Source organism: Ranitomeya imitator, chromosome 4, assembly GCF_032444005.1.
Source record: "Ranitomeya imitator isolate aRanImi1 chromosome 4, aRanImi1.pri, whole genome shotgun sequence".
Lineage (NCBI taxonomy): Eukaryota > Metazoa > Chordata > Amphibia > Anura > Dendrobatidae > Ranitomeya > Ranitomeya imitator.
In genome coordinates, this window is record NC_091285.1 from 363,057,042 (window position 1) to 363,081,904 (window position 24,863).

General features: G+C 44.0%; 1 protein-coding gene across 3 annotated transcripts in view; it reads right to left on the reverse strand.

Annotated features, from left to right (window-relative positions):
- The window catches only part of FAM185A (family with sequence similarity 185 member A), a 193,043-nt gene that overhangs the window by 91,341 nt on the left and 76,839 nt on the right, over positions 1 to 24,863 (reverse strand). The window contains exon 8 of one of the 3 annotated variants that reach the window (XM_069765124.1): positions 10,295 to 10,980. The exons of the other annotated variants lie outside the window; for them this stretch is intronic. Coding sequence (XP_069621225.1) covers positions 10,865 to 10,980 — 116 coding nt within the window. The 3' untranslated portion in view covers positions 10,295 to 10,864. Of the gene's footprint in view, positions 1 to 10,294; positions 10,981 to 24,863 lie in introns of those variants that run through there. 3 annotated transcript variants of the gene reach the window in all.

Genomic DNA, 24,863 nt, shown 5'->3' on the forward strand with positions numbered 1-24,863 from the left:
TTCCTCAAATGAGCATTTTCAGTTCTTTAAAACATATCAAATGTTTAGAAATTCTACTGTGCCTAATAATTTGGAACAGTGCATTTTGAGTTTTTATTCATTTTGGAGATTATATTGTTATTATTGGGATGTTTCTTCAATAAAATGTGATGTATAATCTAAATGGGTGATGACTTTATTAGACTGTCATTTGCAATGACCATTTGGGAAAATCTGTGAAAAATATCAATGGCATAATAATTTGGAACATGGTGTAATCAGAGCACCACATACCCCAACCCCTCCTTGGGGCATGAGCATATTAGCACAAGACTGAAAATAAAGACTAAATTTAAAAAAGCACAAGTCGATTTTCACCAACCAAGGTATTTAATCAGTATAACGGCACCGACCTGAGGTTCCCTTTAAGGCTGCCGTCACACTATCAGTATTTGGTCAGTATTTTACATCAGTATTTGTAAGCCAAAACCAGGAGTGGGTGATAAATGCAGAAGAGGTGCATATGTTTCTACTATACTTTTCCTCTATTTGTTCCACTCCTGGTTTTGGCTACAAATACTGATGTAAAATACTGACCAAATACTGCTAGTGTGACGGCAGCCTAAAAGTGTTGTTTTTTTGTCTGTAACACCATATTTTGAGGCCTTTGTTGTAAAGGAGCTCTGCTGTGTGGGTTCTTTTTTGGCAGGATGATCTGAAGATCTCATTTACAGCAGGTGAAAAGTATTGATCACCTCACCAATTTTCTAAACAAATATATTTGTAAAGGTGCTATTCATATTAAGTTCTCACAAGATGTCAATAACAACCCATCCAATCTAGACAGGCAAAGAAATCAAACCATAAAGTCCATAAATTAAGTTATATGTAATATTTAGTAATGAGCGAGTATACTCGTTACTCGGGTTTTGTTGCTCGGGTGATCTCCGAGTATTTGTGAGTGTTCGGAGATTTAGTTTTTGTCCAGGCAGCTGCATGATTTACGGCTGCTAGCCAGCCTGAGTACACGTGGGGGTTGCTTGGTTGCTAGGGAATCCCCACGTATTCAAGCTGTCTAGCAGTCGCAAATCATGCAGCAGCGTCAACAAAAACTAAATTTTTGAGCACTCACAAGTACTCGGGAGACCACCCGAGCAACGAGTATACTCGCTCATCACTAGTGATAATGAAAAATGACAGAGGGAAAAGTATCGCACACACTTAGGGTATGTGCACACGATGCAGATTTAGTGCAGAAAAATCTGCTGCAGTTCTGCACTAAATCTGCATCGCCTGGCAGAATCTGCAGGTGCGTTTTTTATGCGTTTTTGATGCGTTTTTTGAGCACAAATCTGCACAAAAAACGCATGAAAAACGCATCAAAAACGCACCTGCAGATTTCTATTATGGAGGGGTGCAGAAACGCTGCAGAACTGCACAAAAGAAGTGACAGGCACTTCTTTGAAAACTGCAGCGTTTCTGCACAGATTTTTCTGCACCATGTGCACAGCTTTTTTTTTTTCCCATTGATTTACATTGTACTGTGATCACAGTGCAGTTCTGCAGCGTTTCTGCTGCAGAAAAATCTGCAGCAGTTCTGCACTAAATCTGCATCGTGTGCACATACCCTTACTGAAATGTAATACTTCGTACAAAATCCTTTGTTGATGAAAAGAGCTTCAAGAAGCCTCCTGTATGGAGAAACTAGTCGCATGCATTGCTTACATGTGATTTTGTCCCATTCTTCCACACAAACAGCCTTCAAATCAGGTGGGCTCCTTTTATGAACTCTGAGCTTTAGTTACTTACATGAATTTTCTATTCGATTCAGGTCAGGTGTTTGGCTGGGCCGTTCTAGCAGCTTTATTTTCTCTCTCTGAAACCAATTGAGCGTTTCTTTAGCTGTGTGTTTGGGATCATTTTCTTGCTGAAATGTCCAACCTCGTTTGATCTACATCATCCTGGCAGATGGCAGCAGATTTTTATCAAGAATGTCGTGGTACATTTGTCCATTCATCCTGCCTTCAATTATATGAAGTTTGACAAGTGCCATAGGCAGAAAAACGGCCCCACTCCATGATGTTCCCACCTTCAAACTTCCCTGTTTCTATGGTGTTTTGGGGGTGATATGCAGTGTCTTTTGGCCTCCAAACATGGTGTGTATTATGGAATCCAAACAGTTCGATTTTGGTCTCATTTGACCAGATTATATTCTCCCATAATTTCACAGGCTTGCCTAAATGTTGTTGAGTGAACTTTAAATGCTCTTGAACAGGCTTTTTGTTCAGCAATGGGGTCTTGCGTGGTAAGCATGCATACAGGCCATGGAGGTTGAGTGCATTACTTATTGTTTTTCTTTTAAGCAATTCTAGGTCTTTTTTTTAGCTTTCCACGTGTGGTCCTTGGCTCTTGGACAACTCTTCTGATAATTCTTTTCACTCTGAAATCTTAGTGAAATGTTGTTCTTTCCACTTCTAGATTATGGCCCCAAGAGTGCTGACTAGACCCTTCAGTAGTATAGAAATTCTTCTGGATCAGTATGTTTTGCAACAATAAGGTGGCGAAGGTCTTAATACAGCTCACTGGTTTTACCCATCTTGAGATGTTTCTGCTGTGACACCTTGGTAATGAGACACCTGTTTATAGACCATCAGTTGAACCAGCTGATATTACGTGTCACTAAGTGGCAGGATTGCATTCTAATTACTGATAGATTTCGGCTAGTGTCATGACTTTCCACATCTTTTTGCACCACTCTTTCTTCAGGTGTTCAATATTTGTTCCTGTGTCTTTTCTCATTATTACACATAACTTGTGGACATCTGTGTGTACTGTACCTTTATATAATTATATTCACTTAGAAAATTTGTGACGTGTTCAATACTTACTTGACCCGCTATATACCACTTTACATTCAACTTTTTTGCTCTTTTTTAAAAAAAAAATATATTTTTGGTGGCAAGGTCACACAACAGTACTGTTTTTGATTACGGTATTTGCAGTGCTCATCATACAAGTAATTACGGTACTCTCTCCAAAACCAGGTATCTGCATAATGATTTATTGTTAAGTGAAGAGCAAATAATAGAAATAATAAGCAATGCAGAATTGGATCTCTATTGGGTGCTCTGTAGTGGCGAGAGTGACGGATCGCGAGAGTGACGGATCATGTGTGACCCTTAGCACTCTGTGTATCAAATGGACCTCTGCATTTCTATACACTTCAAAAACCAGGCGCCGCCATATTGTAAAGGAGAATGTTGTACCGGTCATCTAAATAGAGTTTTTAACAGCATGTAATTGTAAATATTCTTAATTTAGTATAATCTAATCAGTGGATATGAATGATATGTAATGGTGAGACAGCCTTCATGCACCAGTATTTTGATACCAGAATCATGATCGGACAAAAATATTAGGCAGAAATCTTTTCATTATATTCCTGTGTTTATTATCCAGTCCTACATTTAAAAATAGTGATGAAAAATGCTAACCAGTCTGAAATAGGTGACTGAGGTCTAAATCTATTCCACTAGTGCATTTTATAGACTGTTCATAATACTGTACAATAAAGCCAGAAAAAGAAAAGCAGAGCCCCCAGAAACGAATTCCATTTCCATAAGGCTATATTATTTGTAAGTTAAACTCTTGCAAATTTCATCCCACAAAGTAGCCATTACCATAAAAATCACATAGTACAACATATTGGGCTTTTGTTACTGTAACGTGATGGGACTCTTACAGCGCCTCACTTTCCTAATATATTCGTCAAACTGAACAAGATGCTGGAAGTGAACTGTATACGGGATTAAAGGAATCTGTCAGCAGGATATCACACTGCTAACTATATATGCATGTAGCTCACAGGCAAAGCCAGCAAAATCTTTACACGGCCAGTCCGTTCCTGTCACTGAGAAATCAGGCTCATTTGAATAGAAATTCAAGCTCTTAAGCACTCTGGTAGATCTGAAGCCATAGCGGTATTTGAAGCCCAGCACCACCGCCTCCTGCTTGACTGACAATTCTTTTGACTGAAGTCACACAGCATAGAGGCTGCAGTTATGCAGGAGGCGGTGGTGCTGGGCGGGAGTAACAGAGGCTTCAGTTCTACAATAGTCCTTCAGCCTCATTTGCAGATCAATTTAACCCCTTAACCCCGGAGCTTTTTTCGCTTTTGCGTTTTTCGCTCCCTTCCTTCACAGAGCCATAACTTTTTTATTTTTCTGTCAATATGGCCATGTGAGGGCTTATTTTTTGCGGGACGAGTTGTACTTTTGAACAACACCATTGATTTTACCATGACGTGTACTAGAAAACGGGAAAAAAATTCCAAGTGCGGTGAAATTGCAAAACAAAAGTGCAATCCCACACTTGTTTTTGTTTGGCTTTTTTTTTGCTAGGTTCACTAAATTCTTAACCCCGTCACGACCTCCGCCGTACTATTACGTCCGAGGTCAGATCCCCCGCTTTGATGCAGGGCTCCGGTGCTGAGCCCACCTCAAAGCCGGGACTTATCAGCTGCTTTGAACAGCTGACATGTGCCCCCAATAGCGGTGGGTGAAATCGCGATTCACCCACCGCTATTAACTAGTTAATTGCCGCTGTCAAATGCTGACAGCGGTATTTAACCGCTGCTTCCAGCTGGAAATGAGCGCATCACCGACCCCGTCACATGACCAGGGGTCAGCGATGCATCAGGATGGTAACCATAGAGGTCCTTAAGACCTCTATGGTTACTGATGCCGGATTGCTATGAGTGCCACCCAAACCTACACATTTGGTATCGCCGCATTCAGAATCGCCCGATCAATAAAAAAAAAGGATTAACCTGATCGCTAAACGGCGTAGCGACAAAAAAATTTGAAGCGCCAGAATTACGTTTTTTTGGTCGCCACGACATTGCTTTAAAATGCAATAATGGGCAATCAAAAGAACGTATCTGCACCAAAATGGTATCATTAAAAATGTCAGCTCGGCAGGCACAAAATAAGCCCTCACCGAACCCCAGATCACAAAAAATGGATACGCTACTGGTAATGGAAAATTGAGCAATTTTTAAAGTTTGGAATTTCTTTTTTTACCACTTAGATAAAACGTAACCTAGACATGTTTGGTGTCTATGAACTCGTAATGACATGAAGAATCATAATGGCCGGTCAGTTTTAGCATTTAGTGAACCTAGCAAAAAAGCCAAACAAAAAACAAGTGTGGGATTGCACTTTTTTTGCAATTTCACTGCACTTGGAATTTTTTTCCCATTTTCTAGTACACGACATGCTAGAACCAATGGTGTCGTTCAAAAGTACAACTCATCCCACAAAAAATAAGCCCTCACATGGCCATATTGACGGAAAAATAAAAAAGTTATGGCTCTGGGAAGGAGGGGAGTGAAAAATGAGAAAAAAAGAGAAAAGGGCAAGGTCGTGAAGGGGTTAAACTGACCTGCCATTTTGATTCTCCAGGTCATTACGAGTTTACAGACACCAAACATGTCTAGGTTCTTTTTTATCTAACTGGTGAAAAATATTCCAAACTTTGCTAAAAGAAAAAAACAAACCTGCAATTTTCTGATACCCGTAGCTTCTCCATTTTTCGTGATCTGGGGTCGGGTAGGGGCTTATTTTTTGTGTGCTGAGCTGACGTTTTTAATGATACCATTTTGGTGCAGATACGTTCTTTTGATCGCCCGTTATGGCATTTTAATGCAATGTTGCGGCGACCAAAAAAACGTAATTCTGGCGTTTTTACTTTTTTTTAATCGCTACGCCATTCAGCGATCAGGTTAATCCTTTTTTTTTTTTCGGGCAATTCTGAACGTGGCAATACCAAATATGTGTAGGTTTGATTTTTTTTTATTGTTTTATCTTGAATGGCGCAAAGAAGGGGGGGGGGGGGGGTGATTTGAATTTTTATATTTTTTTTATTTTTTTCAAGCTGCGACAACTTGATCGGCTCTGCTACATAGAGGCGATGCTCAGATCGCCTCTGTTGCAAAATTACAGACTTTCTATGAGCGCCGACCTCAGGGTGGCGCTCATAGCAATCCGGCATCAACAACCATAGAGGTCTCAAGGAGACCTCTGGTTGTCATGCCGACGCACCAATGACCCCCAATCATGTGAAGGAGGACACTGGTGCGCGCAATTCTGGCCGGATGCGCTTGTTAAATGCCGCTATCAGAGTTTGACAGCGGCATTTATCTAGTTAATAGGCACGGGTGGATCGCGATTCTACCCGCGCCTATTGCAGGCACATGTCAGCTGATCTAAACAGCTGACCTGTCCTGGCTTTGATGCGGGCTCACCGCCGGAGCCCACATCAAAACGGGGATACTGCCATTGGACATACTATTCTGTCCAATGGCAGTAAGGGGTTAAACACTGACTTCTGAGTATCAGGAGGAATGCACTAGCCATGTAAAGGAATTGCTGGACCTATCTTTGAAGCACCACTCCAGCGTTTTTAATCGTGGTGCTGTAATGGTGGACCTAATATTACACTTACCACCCACCATGAGCTGTTCCCAGTGCTGCCATCTTGTGACCCCGCAACTTCTGACTGACAGGAAGCCACGAGTAACGGTTAAACGCTCCCAATGCAAGTCCATGAAAACCAGAACAAGACGTTCTCCAGTCTGTGCCAGCAAACAAGAGTGATCCAGCATGCCACAAACTGCTGCAGACCGACTGGAGCGGATAACAGCAGAGGACGGTAGGTGGTAAGTAAAAGGCTAAGTGTCAGGGTCTTATATTAGTAGCACCATTCCAGTGTAAAAAAACAAAACGCTGAAGTGGCGCTTTAAGGGAGCTACATATAAATAGTTTAGAGGGTGTAATCCTGCCAGCAGGCTCCATTTCAGGGCAGCACATCCCAGTAAAATACCAGTTTCTTTACAGAAGGCTTTAGTTAGAACCACACACAGCCCAGTTCATATACAGTAGTGTGATAGAACACTCCACATATCACACGTTGACCAGTATGTGGGTTTTTTTTTATCAATCATAGCTGAGAACTAGTTTACATACATTTTTAAAAACCCAAGCAAGCACCAATCAGAATTCAGTACCTATTTTTGTATGCGATATAAAACAATATCCCTATGTGAACAACATCTTTTTAATTGCATAGTATACAATGATACATTACAGTGTACCAAAACTGAGGAACAATATAGTTTACATAGAAATGTGAAACATAAGTCACAACCCTCTGTCATGATACAGACTTAAAAGGGGTATCTCCGGTAGCATATCCCAATATGTAGCATGTAATAATGATAATATTAGCAAATACCTCCAATTAGAAATGTAGTACAGTTCTTCTGATTGACTATGTCACTTACCCCATGTGCAGGGCATTACAGTAGCTTAGGTATCCATGTTTACAACCACGCGTAAAGTGATAGTTAGGTAGACAGCTCTCAGTGGTTGTAACCATGGATACCTAAGCTGCACATTGCCCTGAACATGGTGTAAGCAATATAGTGAATTAGAAGAACTATACTACATTTCTAACTGGAGGTATTTGCTAATATTGTTATTATTACACATACTACATATTGGGACAGGATCTTGGAGCTGGGAATACCCCTTTAACATAGATTTATAGTTTGATGTACTGTACATTATTGGAATAGAAATGAGGAGAAGAAAACTATTGGTAAGAGCAGACACATCAGTCTCATTGAATGGCGCAATATAATAAGGCGCGACTGTCATTCATTAGAAAGAGCCTGGTCTACTTTCTGGCGAATAACTGCAGTCACATACGTCTGGTTGTTATTTTAAAGGGGTAATCCAGTCTTTTGATAAAAGTGGACTACAGACTTCCAAATCCTCACAGCAAGCGCATTGCACACTGTCAGGATTCTCCAGGTCATGTGACTGCAGACTTAGCAAAAGACTGGACAACCCCTTTAAGGGAAACGAGAGGGCTGTGTCTGATCTTACCAATAATGTATCCAACCATAAACCTATGCTAAGTCTTATCATGCCAGAAGGGTTCGCTATGTGTTTCATATGTCCTATATACAGTGCCTACAAGTAGTATTCAACCCCCTGCAGATTTAGCAGGTTTAATAAGATGCAAATGAGTTAGAGCCTTCAAACTTCAAACAAGAGCAGGATTTATTAACAGATGCATAAATCTTACAAACCAAAAAGTTTTGTTGCTCAGTTAAATTTTTATAAATTTTAAACATAAAAGTGTGGGTCAATTATTATTCAACCCCTAGGTTTAATATTTTGTGGAATAACCTTTGTTTGCAATTACAGCTAATAATCGTCTTTTATAAGACCTGATCAGGCCAGCACAGGTCTCTGGAGTTATCTTGGCCCACTCCTCCATGCAGATCTTCTCCAAGTTATCTAGGTTCTTTGGGTGTCTCATGTGGACTTTAATCTTGAGCTCCTTCCACAAGTTTTCAATTGGGTTAAGGTCAGGAGACTGACTAGGCCACTGCAACACCTTGATTTTTTGCCTCTTGAACCAGGCCTTGGTTTTCTTGGCTGTGTGCTTTGGGTCGTTGTCTTGTTGGAAGATGAAATGACGACCCATCTTAAGATCCTTGATGGAGGAGCGGAGGTTCTTGGCCAAAATCTCCAGGTAGGCCGTGCTATCCATCTTCCCATGGATGCGGACCAGATGGCCAGGCCCCTTGGCTGAGAAACAGCCCAACAGCATGATGCTGCCACCACCATGCTTGACTGTAGGGATGGTATTCTTGGGGTCGTATGCAGTGCCATCCAGTCTCCAAACGTCACGTGTGTGGTTGGCACCAAAGATCTCGATCTTGGTCTCATCAGACCAGAGAACCTTGAACCAGTCAGTCTCAGAGTCCTCCAAGTGATCATGAGCAAACTGTAGACGAGCCTTGACATGACGCTTTGAAAGTAAAGGTACCTTACGGGCTCGTCTGGAACGGAGACCATTGCGGTGGAGTACGTTACTTATGGTATTGACTGAAACCAATGTCCCCACTGCCATGAGATCTTCCCGGAGCTCCTTCCTTGTTGTCCTTGGGTTAGCCTTGACTCTTCGGACAAGCCTGGCCTCGGCACGGGAGGAAACTTTCAAAGGCTGTCCAGGCCGTGGAAGGCTAACAGTAGTTCCATAAGCCTTCCACTTCCGGATGATGCTCCCAACAGTGGAGACAGGTAGGCCCAACTCCTTGGAAAGGGCTTTGTACCCCTTGCCAGCCTTGTGACCCTCCACGATCTTGTCTCTGATGGCCTTGGAATGCTCCTTTGTCTTTCCCATGTTGACCATGTATGAGTGCTGTTCACAAGTTTGGGGAGGGTCTTAAATAGTCAGAAAAGGCTGGAAAAAGAGATAATTAATCCAAACATGTGAAGCTCATTGTTCTTTGTGCCTGAACTACTTCTTAATACTTTAGGGGAACCAAACAGAATTCTGGTGGGTTGAGGGGTTGAATAATAAATGACCCTCTGAAAAGACTTTTCACAATTTAAAAAAAAAATAAACAAAGACATAACATTCTTTTTTGCTGCAGTGCATTTCACACTTCCAGGCTGATCTACAGTCCAAATGTCACAATGCCAAGTTAATTCCAAATGTGTAAACCTGCTAAATCTGCAGGGGGTTGAATACTACTTGTAGGCACTGTATACTATACCGTCCCCGGGCTTATGTGCACGGTAACAAAGATGCTGTCCACATAGGATTAATTGTTTTATACCGCCGTATTGAATTCTGGCTGGCGTTTTGCCTTTTAGTGCTCAACTATGCTTGATACAGAACCACAATGGTTGAAAACGCATCACATTGAACGCTATTTAACACCATTTAATGAGAATCCGTTTTGTTAGTTTGTATAGCCGATGAGGCCACAACACAACACCCACTTAGGGAAGGTGGGCGAGCATAGCCATGGAGTATGCCATTATACTTATCGATGAGATAATTGGGGCAGTGTAAAATGTACATATAAAATGTGGATAAACATCGGAAGTCTTTAACAAGATATAAAATGTTTACTTCTAATAAGCCTGCTCAACTAACAGTAGTGAGTCCAAGCAGCACCTAATGTGCCGGAGGCCAATACAGCACTGCAGAAGGCACATGTATTATTGATTTCACATACATTGACCTGCAAAATGTGAAAATTAAAGGGGTAATCCAGCATGAGGGGGACAAATGTCCACTTCCCCAGAATCAGCAGCTCTCATGTCTGTCTGTGTTGTCTCCAGTATTCACCTGATTGAGTATGAGGCACAATACTAAGCACACACCCAGGACAAGTGTCCATGTATTCTCATCCCAGACACCCCCTTTAAACACCAGATAGACTTCCGAGAAACACTGATGTTGGTTTTAAACAGAAGTTTGTCTGATTTGCAAAGGCAATTCATTAGTGTACTACAGCATTACAGTATTCATCACCATTATTGATTGTTACCATATAATAATCCTTAAGAAACATCTACCCTACATTCCACCATTGTATAAAAAAGCTCTATATGGAAGACCAGACATGTCTATGTAGTAGTACAAGGCACAGTACATCAGACCATGTCCTCTCAAAGCTGCATTATTAGTTTGCAGGCTTGAAATCCCAGGAAATACATAAAAAATGGCCTCCCGTATATAGTGATCTTCAGGCACGCATATGGTATATACACACACGTGGTGTGACTGGTATACAGTAATCATATAGCTGTGCTTTCCATACAATGGAACATTTGTAAGTACACAAGGCATATTACCCAATCCTCCTCTTACAGAATAATAGGACACACCAAAATACAGCTCAGAAAGGTTTTCAAGAGTTTGAAACTTGGCTCAATAGGAAACTAAAGTGGCAAGGGTGTCCACCTGACATTCAGGCAACGTGTCAAAGTACTACAGTCCGGTTTCAGTTGAGATTTCAGGTTGTGTGCAGCTTAAGAGACTGTAGCCAATCCTGGAGCTTCAGATACACGGTGCCTCTCTGGGCTTCGGCCACAATCCATCTCTGGGTCTCACTCACCAAATTCAGAGTTGCTGAAAATAGCACCAAACACATTGGTTTTATTAGGCAGAATTCGGAATACTTACACATAACACATCAGTTTGTTTTTGGTGGGAGAGGGGGGTAATTTGCAAGATTTGACCTCGGAACATTATCCCAAACCCACAGTGCTAATGTATGTACTTATGAATTAGATGACACTAGGTTCATTGACTTATACATACCCGATTATGGTTTTCTAGGCAGCTCTTTGAACTCAACATTTCATTTTGGCCTCCCAACATAGTGTGTGAAAAAAATGGCCCCCGTCACTTAATTCAAACTGCAGCCTGTCTTAAGGTACCGTTACACTAAACGATTTACCAACGATCACGACCAGCGATACGACCTGGCCGTGATCGTTGGTAAGTCGTTGTGTGGTCGCTGGGGAGCTGTCACAAAGACAGCTTCTCCAGCGACCAACGATCCGGGGAAAGACTTCAGCATCGTTAAAACTGTCTTCAACGATGCCGAAGTCCCCGGGTAACCAGGGTAAACATTGGGTTACTAAGTGCAGGGCCGTGCTTAGTAACCCGATATTTACCCTGGTTACCATTGTAAAAAGTTAAAAAAAAAAAAACAGTACATACTCACATTTCCTGTCACGTCCCCCAGCGTCAGCTTCCCTGCACTGTGTAAGCGCCGGCCGTAAAGCAGAGCGGTGACGTCACTGCTGTGCTCTGCTTTACGGCCGGCCGGCGCTGACACAGTCAGTGCAGGGAAGCTGATGACGGACATGACAGGAATGTGAGTATGTACTGTTTTTTTTTTTAACTTTTACAATGGTAACCAGGGTAAATATCGGGTTACTAAGCGCGGCCCTGCGCTTAGTAACCCGATATTTATCCTGGTTACCAGTGAACACATCGCTGGATCAGCGTCACACACGCCGATTCAGCGATGACAGCTGGTGATCAGCGACCAAAAAAAGGTCCTGATCATTCCCCACGACCAACGATCTCCCAGCAGGGGCCTGATCGTTGGTCGCTGTCACGCATAACAATTTCGTTAACGATATCGTTGCTACATCACAAAAAGCAACGATATTGTTAACGAAATCGTTATGTGTGAAGGTACCTTTAGTCACGTCGGGGCAGACTGCAGTCTGAAAAGTCACAGTTCACTGTCAGAAGAGCTGTATCAAAAGCGCAAATCCCTCCATGAGCCAAGGAGAAGGACTGTGACATTAAAAGAAATATCTGACTGAGCAGGGATGGAAAGAAAATCCTTTGTTAGCAGAGAAGATTTATTTCTTGTGTGGTACACTTCACTGTAAGATGCGGTAGGTGTGCTTACTATACTGGTCTTCCAACTGTTGAGACACAGGTCTCGGGAGCGGAGTGTCTTCAGATTGCAGCCTGTTCCGACAAGTGACTAGGACAGGCATCTGTTTGAATTAAGTCAAGGGGAGGTGTGGGGGTGGCAATGACATTTTTTTACATTCTGGGAGAACCATTTTAAGGATCTGTTTTTACCAATGTAAACAAAGCAAGATACAGACTAATGATAATGGTTAATCTCATGACAGCGGAATTTAACAAGTGTCGGCGGGGTGTGTGTGCATCATTCCAAGCACCCATTGGTGCGCCCTAAATGGGATTGGCGTGGCGCCATGAAACCCAGGGGTCTGCTGAAAACCCCTGAGCCTGTCATCATGGTGCTCCTGTGAAAATCAGCCTGTAGCTGGTGTTTATAGGCGTGGAATTGCTGTATATGGCACAAGTGATCAGATGATCGCAGGTTCAAGTCACCTAAGGGGGCTAACAATATATTTTCCCCCAATAAAAATTAAGAAATAAAACAAAATAAATTAAAGAATACAAATATTTGGTATCACTGCATTCGTAAAACTCTGCTCAATCAAAATATTAAATAATTTAATCCAAACGGTAAAACTGTAAACTGTAACTAGAAGACAAATAAAAACCCAATAAGTGCAGTTTTTCAGCCAACGGAACAATACTAATAAAATGTAACAGGTGATCAAAATATTGTATCTACCCCAAGGGGGTATGTCAATAAAAACATAGACTGGGGGAATAAAAAGCAAGCTTTCACACAGCTCGATAACCTGAAAGTTTAAAACATTACGGCTCTTGGAAAATGTCGGCACAAGCAAAAATGTAACTTTTTTTACAAATTTGTTTTTACTACTTAAGTAAAATAAAAACTATACATGTTTTTGTGTCTGCGTAATCCTAATGTTTTTTAACTGAAGGAGACTGAGGGACAGGCCTGGTCACAGGTCCCTCTATCAACTGTCATTTTGTGGACAGGAAAACTGGGCAGTCTTTGAGTAATCTGGACTAACAAGTATAAAGGGGAGAACCTGTAATATTCACATTTTAGTGCCTCAAAATCATGCCCTCAAGATATTTGTTAAAATAAAGATAAAACACATCTAAAAAGAATCTGTCACCGGGTGTATGCGGCCGTCCCATCTGAGAGCAGCACAATGTAAGGACAGATACCCTGATTCCAGCGATATTTCACTTACTAGGCTGCTTGCTCCAGTTTGGATTCATAATAGTGATGAGCGAATATACTTGTTACTCGAGATTTCCGGAGCACGCTCGGGGGTCCTCCGAGTATTTTTTAGTGCTCGGAAACTTAGATTTTCTTGCCACTGCTGAATGATTTACGTCTGTTAGCCAGCATAAGTACATGTGGGGATTCCCTAGCAACCAGGCAACCCCCACATGTACTTATGCTGGCTAACAGATGTAAATCATTCAGCTGCGGCAAGAAAAACTACATTTCCGAGCACTAAAAAATAGGGATTTTTGTGTACTCACCGTAAAATCCTTTTCTCCGAGCCACTCATTGGGGGACACAGACCGTGGGTGTATGCTGCTGCCAATAGGAGGCTGACACTAAGTGATACAAAAAAAGTTAGCTCCTCCCCTGCAGTATACATCCTCCTGCTGGCTCTCAGCTAACCAGTTCGGTGCAAAAGCAGTAGGAGATCAATAACAATATATGAGCGTATAACATGTCATATTATATATGAGAGTATAGCATGTCAGATTATAAAAAACAATCATAAGCTAATAACAGGGTGGGAGCTGTGTCCCCCAATGAATGGCTCGGAGAAAAGGATTTTACGGTGAGTACACAAAAATCCCTATTTCTCCTTCGCCTCATTGGGGGACACAGACCGTGGGACGTCCCAAAGCAGTCCCTGGGTGGGGACAACAACAGATTAGGCCCTGTGTAACCGCTACTTACAAGTGCGCCACCGCGGCCTCCAGAGTCCGCCTGCCCAGACTCACATCTGTGGAGGTGTGGGAATTATAGTGCTTCAAGAATGCATGCGGACTGGACGAATCCGCAAGCTTGCAGGCGTGCCTTGCTGACGCCTGGTGCCTAGAACCCTTGATAGACAGGGAGATAGGCTGACATCTAGCACGGAAGGACTCCTGGATGGTGAAAAGAATTCACCATGTTATCATGGTCGATGAAACGGCTAAACCCTTCCTGAAAATGTCAGGAAGCCTTCCTCTACCGTCAGGAAGCCCAAATAAAACGTCCAACCTTCAGAAAGACGCCGTCCTCAAGACGTACCTACTCAGAGCACTCACTTCGTCCAGAATATGGGGGATCTTATTCCATTTTGTGGACTGGAGCCAAAAGAGATGAGGGAAGAACTATGCCCTCACAACAGTGGTAATACAGTACCACCTTGGTAACAAGGGATGGAGATGGCCTGAGGACAACCTTGCCTCGAAGGAAATAAGGGAAAAAAGTCTGAAAGAGCAGAGAAGCTAGCTCCGAAGACTCGTCAGAGTGAGAATATCGCAGAGGAGAACGGGACGACTTTCCCTGATAGTAAAGTCTGCCTGGATGAAAAAGGAGTCTACTGTAAGGCTCCTAGGAATAATAAGGTCCCAATGATCTAACGGTATGCGATAGGGAAGAACTACGTGTGAAAACTCCCTGTGAGAAAGTCCCTACTTGAGGTTGTGCTGCGATAAGGCGAGAAGATACTAGCTCCGCAAACAAAAAAATGGACGTGGTCAGTGCGGATCTCTGAGGATCACTGGGGCCCCTTTCTGCTTCCGAAAGGCTTTCGGAAGCAGTGGAAGGGGAGTTATGGAAACTGGTACCACGGCAGAACCAGAGCATGGAGAGCGATGGCTCTTGGATCTCGAGGCCGAACCACGAACTCGAGTACATTGGCCTTCAGTCTGGATGTCATCCTACCTACAACTGGAGAGCTCCAGTAAGGACAGATCTGATGGAAGACTTCGGGGTGAAGTTCCCACTGACTTGAGACGGAACCCTGACGGCTGAATTTGTTTGCCGTTCAGAGTTCTACTTCTGGGATATATACTGCCGAGATCACCGAATAATAGACTTCGGCCCATCAGAGAAAGTGAGGTACCTCGGTCATGGCGCCTGACCGTGGGTACCTGCTAGATGACTGACGTAAGGCACCGCCGTGGCATTATCCAATTGAATTCGGATAGGGAGACCCGCCAGAAGGCAGTGGACCTGCTGTAAGACTACCGTTCGGATCTCCAGAACAATGATGGGGAGAAGAAGACTGGCGTTGGAAGTTACTAATAACCATTGAACCGGGAGAAAGGCCCTGGATGAAGAAGGAGCTCAGAGACTATTGTCTGAAAGTCTGCTTGACTTGCTGAAAACGAGCGGAGCGAAGGAAACCGCTTCCATTGTCGTCACCATTTTTGCTCAGAACTCTCTTAGCAAATCGAATGAAATGAGGGGGTGAGTAATCAAGTCCTCAGAACTCTCCTTGCGCGAGCTCCCTGTTGAAGGGCCATGACCTTGTCTCGAGGAAGAATTACCATCCTTCTAGAAGTGTGCAGGATCATCCTCAAAAAGGATATCTGCTGGGCTGGAAATGAGGAGAACTTGTCTAAGTGTAGCTGCCAGCCCAGGAGAGAAGGTATCGCAAGAGATATAGACGACTCAGCGTAGTCCTGGAAGGGCGGCTAGACAGACCAAACAGGGCAGGACGAGCACGCCTCTAGAGTGCAAGAGAAACATGACATCCGCCATGACCCGAGCGAACACTCTGGGTGCGGAAGCAAGGCCGAAGGACAAGGTTGTGACTTGAAAATGCTGTTGAATGGCAAATGCTCACGAGGGAGTTTAGTCTCTGAAGCTCTGGCAAGTTCAGACAATATCCAATCCATATTCAGAGCCTTGTTGTCATCAAATCATTGGTGAGGGAGCAGGAAACGAAAAACTTCCGTTTTCTAGATGCCTGTATGTTTCTAGACGCCTGCACGTTTCTAGAATACTTGCGGCCCCTGCTAGCCGACGGCTCCCATGTAGGATAGGGACCATGTATATTGGTCCTGCGAGCACTCCAAACACAGAGGGTACACAGAGGGATTCAATCTCTTGGTCCGAGAACCATGGATTGGTCAGTGAAAAAGTCCACTGAGGGGAACTAGAGGATAAAGCTGGGGTCGGCGGCGGAGGGCTCCTCGGACTGATCAAGCGCCTTTAAGACCACGGAATACTGGTCATGCACCTTTAAGACCAGGAAATACTGGTCATACGCCTTTAAGACCAGGGAATACTGGTCATGCGCCTTTAAGACCAGGAAATACTGGTCATAAGCCTTTAAGACCAGAGAATACTGGACATGCACCTTTAAGACCAGAGAATACTGGACATGCACCTTTAAGACCAGAGAATACTGGTCATGCACCTTTAAGACCAGAGAATACTGGTCATGCACCTTTAAGACCAGAGAATACTGGTCATGCACCTTTAAGACCAGAGAATACTGGTCATGCACCTTTAAGACCAGAGAATACTGGTCATGCACCTTTAAGACCAGGGAATACTGGTCATGCGTTTTTAAGACCAGGGAATACTGGTCATGCGCCTTCAAGACTGGGAATCCTGGCCACATGCCTTTAAGACCAGGGAATACTGGTCATGTGCCTTTAAGACCAGGTACTTCCTTACCCAGGTACTGATGTAGAGTCGATGTGCCCCTTTAATGCAAAAATACTGTCACCCCAGTGTGAGCGGGCCGGGTGGACCAAGATGGCCACCGGGAGCTGCAGAGTTGATAAAATCTCGCAGAGAGCGAGAAGCGCCAATTTGGGGGGCGGAGCCACAGACACGATGTTGAATAGGCCCAAGCCGGGGCCTAAATTTCTGTAGCTGGCGGACGATACCAGTGGGTCGTTCCAGGCAAGACTTCCAGGATGCGGCCTACAAATCGGCCGAAGCCGGGGACTAAATTTTTGCAGCCATCCAGAGCGTTACCTCAGAGAGGTGGGCCACAGGGAAGTGGCTGAGGCTGCCTGTCAGCATGTGGATATCCCTCTGAAGATGGATCCACTCACCATTGGTGCGCGTCCCGGCATGGAGCCGCCGCGGATGTGGGTTTCAGCGCTGTTCTGTGCAGCGTGGACGGTGCAGGGATAAGCCTCAATCCATCATCCGTTTGTTAGGGAGGTGGAGAGGAACCGTCCGCCTCCTTGTGCCATCCGCTTTCACAGTGGTGGGACAGTGGGGGCTGCTCGGACGCCATAGAGAGGGGCCTCTGTACAGCCATGGAGTTCAGTCCGGGTGGACAGGCCAGTTGTCCGGCATTAGGCCTGGCTCCAGGAGAGGATACATGGAGGCGACACTCCATGTGGTCGCCTGCTGCTGGTGTGGGGAGATCGGGACCATGAAAGGAACCGTCGCCCCTGAAGTGAGCTCAGGCATGGCTTCCCACGTCGCAGGAAAGGGTACGGGGAGGAATACTCGCCGTGCTCGCCTGTTGATGGTTCGGGGGAGATCGGAACCTTGAAAGGAACCGTCGCCCCCTTCACTCCGTTAATTAAAAAATAAAAATTTACAGAAAAGTAAACAATAAAATAAAAACGTTGGGGTCTGAAACAGACCCATGTGCCTCCTACAGACACTAAGCAAGAACTGGTTAGCTGAGAGCCAGCAGGAGGGTGTATACTGCAGGGAGGAGCTGAGAGCCAGCAGGAGGGTATATACTGCACGGGAGGAGCCGAGAGCCAGCAGGAGGGTGTATACTGCAGGGAGGAGCTGAGAGCCAGCAGGAGGGTGTATACTGCAGGGAGGAGCTGAGAGCCAGCAGGAGGGTATATACTGCACGGGAGGAGCCGAGAGCCAGCAGGAGGGTGTATACTGCAGGGAGGAGCCGAGAGCCAGCAGGAGGGTGTATACTGCAGGGGAGGAGATCACTTTCTTTGTATCACTTAGTGTCAGCCTCCTATTGGCAGCAGCATACACCACGGTCTGTGTCCCCCAATGAGGCGAAGGGGAAATACTCGGAGGACACCCGAGCGTGCTCGGGAAATCTCGAGTAACGAGTATATTCGCTCATCACTAATTCATAACAGTTTTTAGCTGTGCTCTGTATGCTGAGCTCTGTACAACTGACATCTTTCTGTGTACGCTGTGTATAGGCACAAAATTGCCAATTAATGATGGGAGCGGGGACATACTGATAAGGAATTTAGATTGTAAGCTTCAATGAGGACAGTGATGATGATCATAATGTTTGCAAAGCGCTGCAGAATATGATGGTGTATATAAGTGAGCGTAATAAATAATCCGAACAACGAAAGCAATTGTTACCCTCCACCTCTCGTGTCTCCCCTTTTCCTCATAGATTGTAAGCTTGCGAGCAGGGCCCTCACTCCTCTTGGGATCTGTTTTTATTTATGTGTTCATTGTTATGCTGTAATGTCTATTGTCTGTACAAGTCCCTGAAATGTAAAGTGCTGCGGAATATGTTGACGCTATAGAAATAAAATTATTATTTATTATTATTATATAATAACACAGAGCTCATGAATATGGAGAACGACAATACAGCAGGTTTACAAATCTGCTGTTAGAGGGGATTTTATCAAAGCGGCTCCTAGTAGCCCAATGACACTTCGCTGGAATTAGGGTCCCTGTCTCTACATTACGCTGCTCTCAGTTTGGTAACAAATATCTCTTGACAGATTCGCTTTGAAAGGTGTTTAACCCCTTCATGACCCAGCCTATTTTGACCTTAAAGACCTTGCCGTTTTTTGAAATTCTGACCAGTGTCCCTTTATGAGGTAATAACTCAGGAACGCTTCAACGGATCCTAGCGGTTCTGAGATTGTTTTTTTCGTGACATATTGGGCTTCATGTTAGTGGTAAATTTAGGTCAATAAATTCTGCGTTTATTTTTGATAAAAACGGAAATTTGGCGAAAATTTCGCAATTTTCACATTTTGAATTTTTATTCTGTTAAACCAGAGAGTTATGTGACACAAAATAGTTAATAAATAACATTTCCCACATGTATACTTTACATCAGCACAATTTTGGAAACAAAATTTTTTTTTTTGCTAGGAAGTTATAATGGTTAAAATATCACCAGCGATTTCTCATTTTTACAACGAAATTTACAAAACCATTTTTTTTAGGGACCACCTCACATTTGAAGTCCGTTTGAGGGGTCTATATGGCTGAAAATACCCAAAAGTGACACTATTCTAAAAAATGCACCCCTCAAGGTACTCAAAACCACATTCAAGAAGTTTATTAACCCTTCAGGTACTTCACAGCAGCAGAAGCAACATGGAAGGAAAAAATGAACATTTAACTTTTTAGTCACAAAAATGATGTTTTAGCAACAATTTTTTCATTTTCCCAATGGTAAAAGGAGAAACTGAACCATGAAAGTTGTTGTCCAATTTGTCCTGAGTACGCTGATCCCTCATATGTGGGGGTAAACCACTGTTTGGGCGCACGGCAGGGCTTGGAAGGGAAGGAGCGCCATTTGACTTTTTGAATGAAAAATTGGCTCCACTCTTTAGCGGACACCATGTCACGTTTGGAGAGCCCCCGTGTGCCTAAAATTTGGAGCTCCCCCACAAGTGACCCCATTTTGGAAACTAGACGCCCCAAGGAACTTATCTAGATGCATAGTGAGCACTTTGAACCCCCAGGTGCTTCACAAATTGATCCGTAAAAATGAAAAAGTACTTTTTTTCACAAAAAAATTCTTTTAGCCTCAATTTTTTCATTTTCACATGGGCAACAGGATAAAATGGATCCTAAAATTTGTTGGGCAATTTCTCCTGAGTACACCGATACCCCACATGTGGGGGTAAACCACTGTTTGGGTACATGGTAAGGCTCGGAAGGGAAGGAGCGCCATTTGACTTTTTGAATGAAAAATTATCTCCATCTTTAGCGGACACCATGTCGCGTTTGGAGAGCCCCTGTGTGCCTAAACATTGGAGCTCCCCCACAAGTGACCCCATCTTGGAAACTAGACCCCCCAAGGAACTTATCTAGATGCCTAGTGAGCACTTTAAACCCCCAGGTGCTTCACAGAATTTTATAATGCAGAGCCATGAAAATTAAAAAAAAAAATTTATTTTCTCAAAAATGATCTTTTAGCCTGCAATTTTTTATTTTCCCAAGGGTAAGAGGAGAAATTTGACCCCAAAAGTTGTTGTCCAGTTTCTCCTGAGTACACTGATACCCCATATGTGGGGGTAAACCACTGTTTGGGCACATGCCAGGGCTCGGAAGTGAAGTAGTGACGTTTTGAAATGCAGACTTTGATGGAATGCTCTGCGGGCGTTACGTTGCGTTTGCAGAGCCCTTGATGTGGCTAAACAGTAGAAACCCCCCACAAGTGACCCCATTTTGGAAACTAGACCCCGAAAGGAACTTATCTAGATATGTGGTGAGCACTTTGAACCCCCAAGTGCTTCACAGACGTTTACAACGCAGAGCCGTGAAAATAAAAAATCATTTTTCTTTCCTCAAAAATGATGTTTTAGCAAGCATTTTTTTATTTTCACAAGGGTAACAGGAGAAATTGGACCCCAGTAATTGTTGCGCAGTTTGTCCTGAGTACACTGATACCCCATATGAGGGGGTAAACCACTGTTTGGGCACACGTCGGGGCTCGGAAGTGAGGGAGCACCATTTGACTTTTTGAATACAAGATTGGCTGGAATCAATGGTGGCGCCATGTTGCGTTTGGAGACCCCTGATGTGCCTAAACAGTGGTAACCCCTCAATTCTACCTCCAACACTAACCCCAACACACCCCTAACCCTAATCCCAACTGTAGCCATAACCCTAATCACAACCCTAACCGCAACCCTAATTCCAACCCTAACCCTAAGGCTATGTGCCCACGTTGCGGATTCGTGTGAAATTTTTCAGCATCAGTTTTGAAAAATCCGCGGGTAAAAGGCACGGCGTTTTACCTGCGGATTTACCACGGATTTCCAGCGTTTTTTGTGCGGATTTCACCTGTGGATTCCTATTGAGGAACAGGTGTAAAACGCTGCGGAATCAGCACAAAGAATTGACATGCTGCGGAAAATACAACGCAGCGTTTCCGCGCGGTATTTTCTGCACCATGGGCACAGCGGATTTAGTTTTCCATAGGTTTACATGGTACTGTAAACCTGATGGAACACTGCTGCGGATCCGCAGCGGTCAATCCGCTGCGGATCCGCAGCCAAATCCGCACCGTGTGCACATAGCCTAATTCTAAAGGTAAGTGCACACACTGCGGAAAACGCTGCGGATCCGCAGAGTTCCCATGAGTTTACAGTTCAATGTAAACCTATGGGAAACAAAAATCGCTGTACACATGCTGCAGAAAAACTGCACGGAAACGCAGCGGTTTACATTCTGCAGCATGTCACTTGTTTCAGCGGATTCCGCAGCGGTTTTACAACTGCTCCAATAGAAAATCGCAGTTGTAAAACCGCAGTGAAATGTGCAGAAAAACCGCGGTAAATCCGCCATAAATCCGCAGCGGTTTAGCACTGCGGATTTATCAAATCCGCAGCGGAAAAATCCACAGAGGAACAGAATACGTGTGCACATACCGAAACCCTAACCCTAGCCCTAACCCTAACCCTATTCTAACCTTAGTGGAAAAAAAAAAAAAATTCTTTATTTTTTTATTGTCCCTACCTATGGGGGTGACAAAGGGGGGGGGGGGGAGGTCATTTATTATTTTTTTTACTTTGATCACTGTGATGGATTATATCTCAGTGATCAAAATGCACTTTGGAACGAATCTGCCGGCGCATGCGCAGTGCGCCCGCCATTTTGGAAGATGGTGGTGCCCAGGGAGAAGACGGACGGACCCCGGCAGGATCGGTAAGTATGATGGGGTGGGGGGGAGCACGGGGGGGGGGATCGGAGCACGGGGGGTGGGATTGGAGCGCGGGGGGTGGAACGGAGCACGGGGGGGTGGATGATGCACGGGGGGTGGATCGGAGTGCAAGGGGGTTGGATCGGAGCATGGGGGGGGGGTGATTGGAGCACGGGGGGAGCGGAGCATAGGACGGAGGGGAGCCGGAGCAGTGTACCGGACAGATCGGAGGGCTGGGGGGGGGCGATCGGTGGGGTGGGGGCACATTAGTGTTTCCAGCCATGGCCGATGATATTGCAGCATCGGCCATGGCTGGATTGTAATATTTCACCAGTTTTAATAGGTGAAATATTACAAATCGCTCTGATTGGCTGTTGAAAGTGAAACTGCCAATCAGAGCGATCGTAGCCACGGGGGGGTGAAGCCACCCCCCCTGGGCTAAACTACCACTCCCCCTGTCCCTGCAGATCGGGTGAAATGGGAGTTAACCCTTTCACACGATCTGCAGGGACGCGATCTTTCCATGACGCCACATAGGCGTCATGGGTCGGATTGGCACCGACTTTCATGATGCCTACGTGGCGTCATGGGTCGGGAAGGGGTTAAAATGGCAAGTAATGCAAGTTACTAAAAAACTTCTATTATAAGAGGTGCCCTGATATGAGTATCTTGGCTCTTGTCCTGTCCACTTTCAACATGCTGACATGTTACTAATACTGTGCACAAAAGGGGCTAGCTGGCTGCTCACGTCAGTAGAGAATATAGCAGACAAAGCCTGGCACTCAGAAGGATGCAGTGAATGATCATTCGTGTAATAGGCAATCTTTATCATGGTTAACGTTTCAGTCCTACATTAAGACCTCCACCAGAACGGACTGCCATAGTGTCAGGAAAAAGGCTGCAAGTGGAAGCGCTTGGTGCGGCGTCGCCCTGGAATGGTGGAACCATATGAGGGATTGGTTTTTGCAGTACGAGTTGTATTTTTGAATGACTCCGTTCTTTTACCATAAAATATACTGGAAAATTATATTTTAAAAAATCAATTCTGCATTTGCTTTTTGGCGTTTTGTTTTTTTGTCGTTCATTGTGCAGTGATACTGATCTGGATATATGAGTCTCGATACCAGACGTGGAGAGTTTTTTTTTTATAAAGTGGTGATGAACAATTCTGAAATTTTTATAAAAAGAAAAAAAATTGTTGCCTCTTATTTTCATGTGTACTACTGATTTATGACATAAAAATTAAAATAACAGTTACTCTTTAAAGATTATAATGAAATGGTCATAGCAGCAGTAGACATGTAATCTTAGATATACAACAATCTTGCTGCTAATGAAATGCTGTTACCAGGTCATGTTCCCTCATCAGAGAGCAGCATAATGTAGAGACAGAAACAGATTCCAGCCATGTGTCATTTAGGCTAGCTTCAAACTAGTGTTCAGCAGGGCAGCGGACGGCAGCCTTCTTCCTCAGTGAAGCCCCGCCCACTGTCGCGACTCTTCCTTCAGCTCCGCCTACATCTGCATGCGTTCTGTGTACCTATCCTTAACATTGGGTACGCAGGTCATGCGGATGTATGCGCATTCTAACGCATGCAAAATGCAACATGTTGCGTTTGATGCAGGTCAGCGCAGCATCAAGACGACACATGCAGAGGCATCCACATACATCCGCATGGCCTGCGTACCCAATGTTAGAGATGGGGTACGCAGAAAGCATGCAGATGTAGACGGAGCTGAAGGAAGAAACGCGGCAGTGGGCGGGCTTCACGGAGAAGAACGCTGCCATCCCCAGCCCTGCCGAACGCTAGTGTGAAACCAGCCTTATTGGGCTTCCTGCAGTAGTTTTCATATGTTATCAGTAGGAGATTATCACTAATGGACTAGTAAACCTGCTGCCATATAGTCCTCCTTATTCAGGATTTTTGTATAACCCCACCTCCACAACTGGCAATTTTCTGCCTATGCACAGTGTACACAGAAAGCTGCCAATCAGTGATGTGGGCGGGGTTATACAAAGCTCAGCATTCAGAGAACTGCTAGATCTGCAGCAGAGAAGAGAGTTAATTTTATCAAAATGGGGGAATTTAATTTTTTTTGTGGTTTAGCTTTTAATTTTAGTGAAGGGACTCACAAACACAAGGCCCCTTCACTAGGGTTCCAAGCTTGCATATTTGGCCACAATATCAATATATATAGAGATCAAAATTGGAACAGCATCTGATATTACCACAATTGTCATGCAGCGCTTCCCAAACCAATGGTCCAATGGTTTCCAATAATAAGAATAAAAAAGGAAAACAGCACAAAAAAAAGAGAGAAAAAAGTGGGCTTTAATGTCTGAACGGCGTGGCAACGTTTCGAATATAGTATCCTTTCTCAAGCTTGAGAAAGGATACTATATCCGAAACTTTGCCACGCCGTTCAGGCATTAAAGCCCACTTTTTTCTATTTTTGTGCTGTTTTCCCTTTTTATTCTTAGATAGATAGATATAGACAGACAGACAGACAGATAGATAGAGATAGATAGAGATAGATAGATAGAGATAGATAGATAGAGATAGATAGAGATAGATAGAGAGAGATAGATAGAGATAGATAGATAGAGATAGATAGAGATAGAGAGATAGATAGAGAGAGAGATAGAGAGAGAGATAGAGAGAGATAGAGAGAGAGATAGAGAGAGAGAGAGAGAGAGAGATAGAGAGAGATAGATAGAGAGATAGATAGAGAGAGATAGAGAGAGAT